The sequence below is a fragment of the Populus nigra genome, chromosome 19 (genome assembly GCF_951802175.1).
Source record: "Populus nigra chromosome 19, ddPopNigr1.1, whole genome shotgun sequence".
Lineage (NCBI taxonomy): Eukaryota > Viridiplantae > Streptophyta > Magnoliopsida > Malpighiales > Salicaceae > Populus > Populus nigra.
Window position 1 is genome coordinate 10240763 of NC_084870.1, and position 13279 is coordinate 10254041.

At 34.8% G+C, this 13279-nt stretch overlaps 2 protein-coding genes and 1 long non-coding RNA gene across 3 annotated transcripts; 2 read left to right on the forward strand and 1 right to left on the reverse strand.

Annotated features, from left to right (window-relative positions):
* The first annotated feature begins 385 nt into the window (after nucleotides 1–385).
* LOC133679678 (4-hydroxy-3-methylbut-2-enyl diphosphate reductase, chloroplastic-like) lies at nucleotides 386–3466 on the forward strand. Its single transcript, XM_062102350.1, has 10 exons — nucleotides 386–742; nucleotides 845–1041; nucleotides 1213–1392; nucleotides 1517–1648; nucleotides 1828–1902; nucleotides 1986–2091; nucleotides 2182–2276; nucleotides 2696–2881; nucleotides 2966–3052; nucleotides 3278–3466. Exons 1-10 carry the CDS (start codon nucleotides 484–486, stop codon nucleotides 3341–3343), a joined length of 1383 nt encoding a protein of 460 aa, XP_061958334.1. The 5' UTR covers nucleotides 386–483; the 3' UTR covers nucleotides 3344–3466.
* A 155-nt stretch (nucleotides 3467–3621) lies between these two features.
* Nucleotides 3622–7358, reverse strand: LOC133679677 (cytochrome c biogenesis protein CCS1, chloroplastic). Its single transcript, XM_062102349.1, has 8 exons — nucleotides 6743–7358; nucleotides 6374–6593; nucleotides 6183–6294; nucleotides 5375–5647; nucleotides 4997–5262; nucleotides 4475–4631; nucleotides 4306–4389; nucleotides 3622–4118 (listed from the first exon to the last, which is right to left on the reverse strand). The coding sequence occupies exons 1-8, from the start codon at nucleotides 7167–7169 to the stop codon at nucleotides 3963–3965; spliced, it is 1695 nt and encodes a 564-aa protein (XP_061958333.1). The 5' UTR covers nucleotides 7170–7358; the 3' UTR covers nucleotides 3622–3962.
* Nucleotides 7359–12023: 4665 nt separating this feature from the next.
* On the forward strand, nucleotides 12024–12880 carry LOC133680585 (uncharacterized). The gene is made up of 2 exons (XR_009836344.1): nucleotides 12024–12186; nucleotides 12495–12880. It is a non-coding gene; the product is annotated as an uncharacterized LOC133680585 (long non-coding RNA).
* Nucleotides 12881–13279: the final 399 nt, after the last annotated feature.

Below are 13279 nucleotides of genomic sequence, written 5' to 3' on the forward strand. Positions count from 1 at the left end.
AATTATGGATTTATACATTGAACCTGCTGAACATAATGGTTCAACCATATTCTTGATTGTATAGTTAAAATTTAGATTTTCATTTACTATATTACTTTAAAAAATACAAATTCACATATATATATATATATATAATTGATTCAAGAATATTTTACTTTTTTAAAAAAATAAAAACAGAATCGGTGAGCATTTCATTTTCTTCAAAATAATTAAACCTCCATTGACAACCACGTGTTTTGGCATCCAAAAAATGACCATAAACGCCGATCCTTGTCAGCAAAACGACAAATCAACCCTCGGTCCAAAATTAAAATTAAAAAGAAAAAAACCCGAAAAAAACATGGATCACGAGATCCTCTCGTTATTATAAACCCCCTCTACTAAAAATGCGCACCATTGGTGCACGCTACACATTAATTTGATAATTTCCGCCCTCTTAACTAACGGACGCCAGTCTCTTCACCCCCCTCACCAATCTCCACCATGGCTATCTCTCTCCAACTCTGCCGCGTATCACTCCGCTCCGACCTCTCCTCCGACAATCGCGTACCTATCCGCCGCCGTAGAACCACTTTCTCCGTCCGCTGCGCTGGCGGTGATGACTCTACTTCTTCAGTCTCTTTGGAATCGGAATTTGACGCCAAAGTCTTCAGACATAACCTGACAAGAAGCAAGAATTATAATCGTAGAGGTTTTGGCCACAAAGAAGAGACACTTGAGCTCATGAATCGCGAGTACACCAGTAAGTTATCTCTTATTATTATATTTTTTAATTTTTTTTGAAAAACTAGTTAAGAAGACGTGAGAAACTTGAATTGCGAGTGAGTTTTGTTTGAATTTGTAGGTGATATAATAAAGAAATTGAAGGAGAATGGTTATGAGTATACATGGGGAAATGTTACAGTCAAATTAGCCGAAGCTTATGGATTTTGCTGGGGAGTAGAGCGAGCTGTTCAGATTGCTTACGAAGCCAGAAAACAGTTTCCTGATGACAAGATTTGGATTACTAACGAGATTATCCACAATCCGACTGTTAATAAGGTGCTATTAATTTTCTTTTTTTTCTTTTCAATTTGGCGAATCGGAGTGGAATCGAGCTGAATTGTGGCAGTGGAAAGCTATTTATGATAAAAATTTCTTTGTAGTGATTCGGTATTTAAGGAATAAATTGTTTCTGGTTAGTGATGGTACTGTGTTTTATTGTTGTTGCAGCGGTTAGAGGAGATGGAAGTTGAAAACGTTCCTGTTGAGGAAGGGAAGAAACAGTTTGAAGTTGTAAATGGTGGTGATGTTGTGATTTTGCCTGCATTTGGAGCGGCAGTGGATGAGATGTTGACTTTGAGTAGCAAAAATGTACAAATTGTTGATACAACTTGCCCTTGGGTATCCAAGGTATGTATTGGATGGAGTTTTAGCGTATGATATTAGCTTATTGTTTGTAATTATTGGGATTTATATGTTCAATATATGTGTTTTTTTAATGACATATATAAATATGCTTTGAAATCATGTGAAGGTTTGGACTACTGTTGAGAAGCACAAGAAGGGAGATTATACCTCAATTATTCATGGAAAATATGCTCATGAGGAAACTGTAGCAACCGCTTCTTTTGCAGGAAAGTACATTATTGTGAAGGATATGAAAGAGGTATGCTCCAAATACCAGTGGTGGTTAATATCCTTTCTTCTTTCAGTATATAAGAAAATCCTGGAATGTTTTTTAAACATGTTAGTCACGACTCACAAAGATAAAGGAAGAGTTGTGCATGATCTCTCTCTGTTTTTTTTTTTAATGCAAAAACTCTGAGAAGTTTCTATTTAATTCAGGCAATGTATGTGTGTGATTACATTCTTGGGGGTGAACTTAATGGATCTAGCTCAACCAGAGAGGAGTTTCTAGAGGTAAAGCTTTTTTTCTTGTTAACTTTGATTTGGTATTTTGGATACTAAACAAAATCCTAATGTAATTGTTGGCGTGGTTGCAGAAATTTAAAAATGCAGTTTCTAAGGGGTTTGATCCTGATAGTGACCTGGTGAAACTTGGAATTGCAAATCAAACTACAATGCTCAAGGGAGAAACAGAAGACATTGGTAAGTTTTAGTTACGTTAAGCTATTGTATCTTTTTCTTAGAAATTGCCACAAGTGATCTCCGATTCAATCATTTTTCTTTTCTTGACAGGAAAATTGGTGGAGAGGATCATGATGCGCAAGTATGGAGTGGAAAATGTAAATGATCACTTCTTAAGCTTCAACACCATTTGTGATGCTACTCAGGTGATCCTCTCTTCTAGTCTCGCGATTCTACTTGTTCAGCTTTTCATTAGAGTTTGGTGAAACTCTTAGCATTAGAGAGTCTTACCTAGTGTTCTTTCTTCTTACAATTTATAGAATTCAAATTCCATATGGTGCTTTTCTTCTCCCTTCACCACGTATCTCTAATCATAATTTCAAAATTTATCAACCTTAAAACTCTTTGAACCTTGAACTTCCCTTTTTCAAAGGAGAAGAGGATAGAGGCAAGGAATGAACATCATATATTAGAATTTCAAGTCTCCCAGTCCCACAACAATTGTATAAATGTATGAAGCCAAGTTACGAATTAACTAAAAGCAAGGTTCTTTTATGGTAATTGATTGGGTTCATGTTTTTTTTTAATCTTATAGTTATACAAGCCTTTTCTGTTTAATCTGCAGGAGCGACAAGATGCAATGTATAAACTGGTGGAGGAAAAGTTGGATCTTATGTTAGTTGTTGGCGGGTGGAACTCAAGTAACACCTCCCACCTCCAAGAAATTGCTGAGCACCACGGAATTCCTTCATACTGGATTGACAGTGAACAGAGGATAGGCCCAGGAAACAAAATAGCTTATAAGTTGAACGTAAGCGAAATTGCTCGTGCTCCCTTTCTTTGACCAATTTTCTGATTTCAATTATAGATTTCTCATTTATTCATCTCTTACTAGCATGGGGAGTTGGTTGAGAAAGAGAACTGGCTTCCACAAGGCCCTATTACAATTGGTGTGACATCAGGCGCCTCTACACCAGACAAGGTAATTTTACTGCAACCTTTGTCCATTTTTTGCTGTCCATAATTTGTTCTGCCCTAGACATGCAATTTCTGAACTTCGAGATGATGGTATTGTAGGATTGCCATTCCTGCAAACCACGCGAATCTTCAAGTTTCCAGTTGTGCTAAATGTTATTAATATTATACACCTGGTGTTGAATGTTTGTAAAAAACTGATACTATTTACCTTTAAATCAATTTCTATCAGGTTGTCGAAGATGCCCTTATCAAGGTGTTCGACATCAAACGTGACGAAGCTTTACAGCTAGCTTAAAGCTTAATGTGTTACATATACAGAGCAGTAGAGAGTGCCAGACAGATACTGTACCATTAAACACAAGATCAATGTATCATGAACAAGAGGTTCTAAAATATCCATATAATATCCTTTCGAGCACTTGAGTTCTTGAGTTGAGCTCCCAATATCAATATAGAGGTTGCAGTAGTAAAACAGTGCCGAGTGGGGTCTCTTAAACGACAATGATCTTCTTTCACAAGAAGACCCCTACGAAATATCGGGCAAGAACACGAGTCATATTTTGTTTATTTGCATTTTGGTGATAAATACTTGATTGCCCCTGAAGTTTAAATTTATCTTTCTTGGGTACAAAAAATGGTCGATAGGCAACTGGGTGATCAAGGACAATCTCTAGGGCCTCGAGTTCAGGCCCCAGCAGCCACACGCTGTAGTGTCGTCTATAATAATGCCTGTAGCTATACATTTACAAGAATAATCCATGGCTCTGCAAAGTGGTAAACTCCATGGAACAAGCTCGGGCTTACAGATAGAGTGTATGCTGGATTTCAAGGACTGGTATCTTGGTTTTACCTCAGAATTCAGAATCACATGTAAATCCCATTGTAAGTGTTCATCTCATTTCGAGCTGCGAAAACTAGCCACTTGCAACATCAGATTGCTTTGAAAGAGATGATTCAACTATCTCTGGAACCTTATCGAGCAAAAAATTTATCTCATATTGAAATTCAGCTTTTGCTCGGTTAGTCTTTCCTCCAACAATCACTGCTGTTCCGTCTTGTAAAGCCCATATCTTCGATTTGCCGGAATAAGAAACGAAATGAACACAAAAGTTTGCAATTAACTTCCATCATGGCATAAATCTTGCCATCAGGCATAAGCAATCTCAAAAACAACTTTCAAAGTTTAAACAGAAATCACCTATATAATTCATCAGAAAACATGGTAAGATAGACTCAACATGTGAACATAATTCTCACCTGTGAATGAGATAAGTAACTCAGGCAAGTTGTGAGCATTAGAGCACCAAATCCAGCATACACAACGGGCACACCTGGATCAGTCTGTACAAACGAAAAGATTTAGTTCCATGTAACTATCACGCAACTGAAAGAAATTCATGATGTAGCGAGTCTTTTGAGTCTAGACCTTTAATTCAAGACCGCTGCTTCCAATTGCATCTTCAATAATAATTTTCATGCCATCTATGTCAATCGGAAGCTTAGAGTTGGGTCTTCGCACTCCAACAAATTTCCCTTCTTGATCATAAAGGACGATGGATTGTAGATCACGAGCAAGCATTGATCTGAAAATCAACATCAAAAGGGCTGAATGGCAATGCACAAACATAAAACACAAAACTAATTTCAGCAAACAAAATAACTTTGGGGGACTGTCAACCAATAACAGCAGCATGTGAACAAGCTCGAGAATTTGATCCATTTATCTTGATGACCATGAGACTTGTTTAAAAATTAAGCAACTATATGAAAATTCTCAGATATGGAAAAACTAAAACACTATCATAATCATAGCAAAGTGCTACTCTGACTAAGAAACTGAATGTTAGTTATAGATACAAGTGAGCAATTACAGTATTTATTCTCTAAATTCTTGTGTAAGAAGTATGTACAAAAGAAGAAGAAGAAAATCAGTTAAAGAAATACATACATTCCCTTGACATTAGGAGAGTTAACATCCCCTACTGGTAAGAAGGTTCCATAGAGTTTATTGTCTCCACTGATTTTTAATGGTGCCATAGCCAAATTGAAAGGCCCTTCATCATCCTTGCGCACCTGCAAGGCGGAAATGCTCCAGTCTGTCTGGTACATAGTGATTCCACCATACCGTAACGGATCATTTACACTAATTGTTTTCCTCATAACCTCCTTCCCATTAAGGTCAAATAGTGACAGGTCAGTGTGAAATTGTTTGATCTACAAGAAGAAACAACAAATAAGAGAAAATATGTAACACATATATAAATTCAAGTAAGCACAGCTGAAAAGGCATGTATAGGCACTGATGTGAAAGAAAATCAACACCTACATCACCACCATCATAGTAGTCCATGTAGAATCTGTTGACATGAACCTCGGTATTGAAAGCTTCAGTGGGAGTTGAGAGAAACCCACTTGGTCCCAGTACATCTCCTACAACAAAATTCAGTCCTTGTGGAACTGTAACTGAGCCTCTAAAGCTCCCAGTGGCACTAAGAGTTGCTCCTGCCATTATCAGCAGCATAGCTAAATGTACTCCAATAGGGGAAAACCGACCGGCCAGCCCCTTAAATGCATATAGAGAGGGTCCTTTCAAGAATACCTACATTAATTAAACTGTGGATAGTGAGCACAAAAACATATATATCAGGTACTAATGCTTGAGGAGCTGATAATAATGCAACATGAAGGTTGCTATTGTTAGCAACTCAGGACAAAGTATCTGCAGGCAATATAACTGTTCAATTTGTTGCAAGCAGAAATTGAAATGAGTGTATTCATGCTTAATAGCTTTTGAAGTGAGCTTATTAAGTAACTCGTTATACTTCTGTACATAATCTCGAATGTGTGTTTCTTGCACTGGATAACTAAAAATCATCATAAGCATGAACGGCCTGATAGGGAGGTAATGTTTGGCATTATGTTCGATAAACTAATTCCAACCTGAACATAAGGAAAAAAAGACAAAATCAGTGTTGCGAAAAATGCGACTATAACGAGAAGAACAAACATCCAGTCTCATGACTCTCAATCATGCAGTCCAATGGTTCAAGGCTTCAAGCTTATAAGCAATACACATAGTTTAAAAAAATAAAAGAGATTTCACAAATGCAACACAATTGAAACTACTCCATAACCTCATATCCAGCTCCCATCAGAATAACACCCAAATCTTGAACTGATGCCCTGGGCAAATTGTCGGAAAATTCCTGTTTACGAATAGCATCAGCAGAATGTAAGTAATTCCACCTGCATTTAACAACAAAGCTGTGTTAACAGGAAACTTCCTCTTTCCTAGTTTAATAGAGCAAGATGCCAAAAATCAAACCTTCTCGCAACCTTGGCCAGGGGGATCTGTGTGGTGTAAGTGCAGGCCATAAGAGATACTCCTAAGAGAGCCAACATTCCTAGGAAAACAGGGGATGAATACATGTGGTCGAACCCGAGGGTGAGAACCCACTTCCAAGTGAAGAATCCTAACAAAGGACTCTCTTCTGGGAACTTTTGGAAATAGAATTCTGGAGCCTCCCCTTGATCAATAAGAGTACCTGCATAAACATTGCATACACCTGATGAACAAATTCAAGACAACCAATGATGCTCTAATTCTAGCACTTAAATTTCATTTCTGACACTAACACTTCAATTAACCTTCTGAAGACAGCAAGACTAAACACCAACAGAGGTTTTAACATACCTAGAGCCATTAGCACAGCAATAGAGAACATCTCTCCAATAGCCAAAGGCAAATTAGACAAAACAGCCAAAACCTTTCTAGGCAACCTCTTCAAGAACCCCAATGCTCCAGTTCCTGTCTTCACTGGAACTTTCTCTCCATTACCACCACCATCACTCTCCTCTGACAAAACAGGTGGAGCTGAATTCGATAGAAGAATCTTCCCGGACGCGTTCTTGTCCTTGTCCTTGATCTCTTTAGATGTTTTGAGCTTGCTACAAGTTACAATGGTTACAGAAAGTCTACTTCTCTTGTTGTTGTTGCTGTAAAGAGTGTGAATTTGGGGTTTGAGCTTAAGAATTTTGGAGTTAAGGAGAAGATTGGGTTTGCGAAAATGGGTGTTGAATAGAGATGAGCTAAGGGGTTTTGTGGGGTTCAGAATATCCATTAATGGAAAACTTGTACCTCTGTTTGTGGTTTTCAGTTGAAGATAAGAGAAGTAGCAGTTAAGACTTTGTTTATCCTGTTAGGAGATATTATGTTATTGGCGTGCCTTCTTACACACCTTTATATAACCTTGCCAAAATGCACCTGCCATGTCAATACCTTCAATTTGGTTCTTGGGAGTACTTACTTTCCTTCAATTTTGTCAAAACTATAATTAAGATTCGGGCAACCAAATGTATATTTCAATCAAGCTCCTAGCTTTATTTATTTTGGAGCGGCTTGTTAAAGAACAAAGAGGCATGGGATACAGGCTTCTTGTTTTGCTTGGGCCTTAGGCCTTTGGCCCCCTCAAGTATCCAAAAGAAAAAAAAAGGCTTCGTAGCATATCAACTCAAAACAAGTATAAATTTAAAAGGTTTACAGTGTTCATCCTTACTCATATTATTATATTATTACTGTGGGCAAGATTTTTTTGTTTTTTAATTTGATTCTTAATTTTTTTTGGGTAATTTAATTCTAATTAAAAATTAATTGATTTTGATTTTTCATAAAAAAATAAAAATAAAAACAAAATCAAAATGAAAAAACACCAAACATGAATGAATGACATACTATAAGTTTTGAAAAAAATACATTTGATCCTCAAATTTTAAGAATTGTATAAATTATTTGAAGAGTTTTTGATTTATTTATAATTTTTTTTATTTTTTGTATGGATAAATTTTATTTTATATGGTCAGCTTTTACTGTTTTTTTATCAGCACATACTAGCAACTGATCATAATTTTTATGAAACAAATTTGCAGTTTAGATTAATCAAATTTGCAGTTTAGAATATGCACTAGAGGATAGGAGATGAATCTGGTTTCAACTATTTTTTCAAGACAAAAGAATACTAACACGAAATTTCAAAGAAAAGGATGAAGGGACACCATTTTCAGTAAAAAAATATATGAGTTAATAAATTTCAGGAGAAGGATTGCTTTCTAATGTGAGCAGATATGAAGAAGATTCTGATTTCGTCACTGAGATACACCTTTCTTTAGAATTGTTTTCCCACCACCAATCATTCAATTCTCAAACATCTATGATTCTTTCGACATTATATACATCGAGTCAGTAATTAAACATCGTGGGTTCTAAATAAGTTGCTGGGCCTCAGGCTGACTTTCCCCAGGTTCTTATGCGCTCCTCAGCTTGCAAAACCTGCAATATTTAGCAAATCTGTTAATCCTGCAAGAAATGATTGACAATTATACCAAAAGGAAAGGAAATGCTAGAAGATGAAGCACGTTTCTTAGGTTGCTTAATTTATCATCCCTGCATTCCAATCTTGTGCTTCTGCAGGCTGCAGCTTCTAACGGAGCAAACAAATTCAGGTGCTGGGATATGTGTTATGCATGCTTTAAATTCTCATAAACTGCCTTAAATATTCGAAGGGCACCAAGTTTCTTCATACCTGTCACCCTTGCCAGTCACCGAGTGCTGGCTAGTCATGTCATCATTTTTATATTGAGAAATCTGTGATGTCTATTATCTGCGATCGAAATATAAACTTACTTCTTTTTTCCAGTTAATTTGGAGATGAATGGATATTATTTGTAAGACAACATCCCTTGAATTACACCAAGCTTAAATTGGTAACCAAGGAAGGCACCAGCAGGAAGTCCAGAGATGCAGTAACATGTAGTAGTGAAATATTGATGAAGTTATATGGTTGAGAAAACTATAAGGGTGATATTGAAAAAACTTTAAGCATTAGGGACAAAGATGAAATATAGGTAAATATATGGAGAATAAAATTAAATATTTGAAAAAGAGAGAGAGAGAGAGAGAGGGGGGGCATTGTTAAAGGAACAGTGCCCGCTCGGACAATGATGAAATTCGAATATGATTACACATATCCATATGTATTATTCTCATTCTTTTATATTGTATATTTTTTGAATAATTGATTTCTTAAAATATTTTTTTGTTGGATTTATATTTTGATTACTTATATTTAACCATGGCAGAGAGTTGTGATAAGATTCAACATTTAAATGAACTTAATATTAATTATTTCATGTATTTTAAAATAAAAAACTATTTTAAAAAGCACATTTCACCGCAATTTTAAAATTTCAAATGCACTTAGTTAGAGTTGAATTGTACAATTTATTATTATTTTTGACCGTACAAGTTAATTGAAATTGTCCGTAAAAAAATTGCGTTGATACTAGTATATTGTTCACATATCTCTCTCTATAAAAAAAAATTACCTTATTTACACTCCAAAAAAATTATAGTTCTAGTCAAATTAAAGTATATAATTTAATGGAATTGATGACCAACATCAGCATCGCAAATACCATGTACTAATAATGGACCGGCGGTTGTAACGAGTAGCGGCGAATGATGGGCGCACAAAAGGAGGACTTCGGTGTAGTGACAAAAAAGTGTAGTAGAATTTCTCAAGGCAGATTGAGGTTGATTCCTGGAAACGCGGCTGTCTCCGCCGAATCCATGTGCGCGTTACTGGTTTGGTTTGTTCGGGGTTGGGGCATAAATGTAGAAACTTGGTCAAGCACTCGTTTTTTACTACGTTTAATCTTTCTAGAAAATATTTTATGAAAAATAATAACGGATTTAGTTTTTTTTAATGGTATTTTCAAAAATTTTGAGATCCAAAATATAAAAAACTTACATTTAATATTCATTACTATAATGAAATTTTAATGTTTTTAAGTATACATAAATATGACTAGGTTATACTGTTGCTCAGATTAATTTTTTTAACGTAAAAAAATATCTTTATATTGCTAACATGTTTTCTACTAGAAATTTATTTTAACCATGCGAGGGTTGATTTAAAATAACTCGATTAACTTAATAGGTCTAAAAACAACCTGAACGACTAATAAAAACATATTGGATCGACTCATGTCAACTTGGATTAAGCTATTGAATTCACGACCCGAATAATAAGGCCGAGATAACCACATAGAAATTAAATTAAAATAAATTATGAAATTCAAGTATCAATTAACCCAATATCAAATAATAAAATTGAAAGAAAAAATCAATTAAAAAAGACTAGAAAACAAACAACTTGAGTCAACTTGAATTTACCTACCAAACACGCAATGCAATTCATGTGACTAAAATAACTATACAAATCAAATCAAAATAAATTATAAAATTTAAATCTCAATCAATCCATTATTGAAAGATAAAATTAAAAAAAAATAGTTAAATAAAAGACTCAAAAAATAACTCAAGTGAACGCATCAAACTCGTGATTTGGGTAATAAGACCACAATAATCTTATAAAAATCAAATAAAAAAATCACGAAACTCAATTTCAAATCAACAAAATTTTAAAAAATAAAATTGAAAAAAAAATAAAAAAAAAAACTCAAGTTAACCCATCAAATTCACAATCTAAATTATAAAACCGAGATAAAAAAAAACTCATTAAAAAATAAAATTAAAGAAAAAACTAAACCTTAAAAAAAACAAAACAAATAAATAAATAAAGGACTATTAAACAGTGCTCTTTGAGGAGGGGAACCTCAATTAGTTTCTGTTAATAATAAAGAGGTATTTTTATAAAAAAAAAATACTAATTTTAATTTAACCAGGAAATCAAAGATAGATTTGGGAGTGTATTTCCTCTTCTCCCTCCCCGTGTCGTTGGCCCAAATCAATTTTTTGCCTCCAAACTTCAATACTCCATGTCTATTCTAAAGCCGGAAAATATTGGGGAAAACCTTCACATCAATTTGGCATACATGTTCTTTAATTTGCAGCGGTGCATACTTTCTTCCTCGTCAATTAGCTTACATGACGTAATAAAAAGATATAAGCATTCATTGCCTAACAATCTAAAATTTCACATTATGATGGTAAAACCCTAATCTGTCTCCGAGTAAAAACGACTCGAGCCCCCTTTCTACCTTAGCGATCTGCAACTGCGAAGGCAAAAGGGACTTGACGAACAGTGGCCATCAGTACATGGTATATCCTTAAGAACACACCACCACAGGAACATAGAAAAGAATCTGAAGCCGGCATATCATCTTCAAATTAAAGAACCATAACTTTTACATTAATCAGCTGCAGTCAAAACAGAGGATCTCCAACACAACAATGAGAATTCCATGCTATTCTTTTCCAATCCCTAACCTCTTCTGTACAATACAACGATGAGATTTTCTATATAGGATAAAACATTTTGCTTTGATAAGGGTCTGTCAATCATTTTTATCATTTTTTTGTCAGTTTTTATGAATATGAACTTTTAAGTTGTATTGTTAATTGAATTAGTTTGAACATGTAAGTGGAAAAGCTTTCTTGTTCATGCGATCCTCAAAGCTGTTTATGTGGCAAAATTGGTGTTTTGTTTTTTTTTTTGGCAATTATTTCAAGAAATAAGCACAAAACAACCCTATTTCAAGAATTCAGATTTCAAACTACGTACCCTAATCTTTATATTAGCCATTCACTTTATGCCTAACATTTTGCAATAATACACTTCGATTATCACAACCAAAAAAAAAAAAACACACGTGCTATATATGTTTTGCTTAGAAATTACCTTCTTGATGAAAAATGGAGTCGTCGTCCACATGCAAAGTCGACCAGCTAGTCTTGGGCTTCATTCTTCGCTGAATATATATATATATATATATATATATATATATATATATATATATATATATATATATATATATATATTTAACAACTTGATGCTACTATACATGCACTTATACTTTTCAAAGTTGTCTTATTCAATAATACAAAGGAGTGGGACACGGTGCTCAATTAATAATCTCGTCTTGTGCACATGTGAACTTTCGAGGTCAGTTCCTTTCCAAAGCTGCCAATATCATGCATGGCGCCTATAAATAAGAGTGGCAGCGAAGAAGCAATGATAAACACAAATATTTCCAACATGAAAGCCTTTCTTGTGATCATATGCATTCTCTTGGCAACCATCGTCTTCTCTCCCTCAATATCCACTTGCACTGCGAAAGGTGAAAAACTAACCTGTTTCTGTTTGCTTCTATTTAATTTAAGATAATTAAGCAGCTCATATGTGTGTTCTGTGTTTGTGTATCATCTTGCATGCATATATTTTAGGACCATGACTTAATTAATGCTATGAATTAATTAAGATGCTAGCTGTTTGTTATCGCAGAGCATTTAATATTTATTTATTTTTCATCGAACAATATTTTCACCATGAAACTATTATTTTGGTAGATACCACACTTTACTTTGAGTTTGTGATCATAACATGAAAACAGATTATTGATTAAGATGTATATATAAAATTTTGCAGATCCATATAGGGGATCTGGCCCCGTCAATTCAGAACCTCCATGCGGCAGTAGCAAACAAAATTGCCATCCCAGTTCAAAGCCAGGAACAAATAAACCAAAAAAAAATTGTGAATCTTCTGTTAGGCAATCTGATTGTGGCCCAAATTGAAGATTGAAGACAAGCAAGGTTGTATACGTGCTTAAGAGTACCGACCGCAGCTAGTCATGTCATGTGTCTGTATGCTATTTTCATTCGATTCGAGCTATATACATTTATGTAAGAAAAATAAATTAACTTCCAGCATCATGATCAGGTCTTGATTTTTCTTGATTTTGGTTCCATGAAATTGTGTAATCTTTGTTGAAGTTTATGCAAAATAAATAAAGAGCTTGCTATCTTCTCTTCTATGATGCTCCTATGCCTTTGCTTTTATATATATGTATTATGTTAGGACTAATAAAATTAATATTATGAACTGAATATTAATTTTTGTCTGGAGTGTCGCGATTAACTTTAGATCAACAAATAAAAAGCTGGCCATTAATGCTATCTCATCATAAACCCATGAGTACAAATATTTGTATATAGGCTCGCGTGAAAAACCACAGTGCTAGAGAGCGAGTATGGGATTTATTTATTTTTTTAATTAGAAACTGGCCACTAAAATCAACAGCGCAGAAACCATGAACTGATTTTACTCCTGCTGCTCTCGTCATAGCAGCTTGTTCTTGTTTTTGGTGTTAATAACACGATCCCTGATCACTTACCAAAGAAAACTGTGAGCTAATTAATAAATCCCGTTTC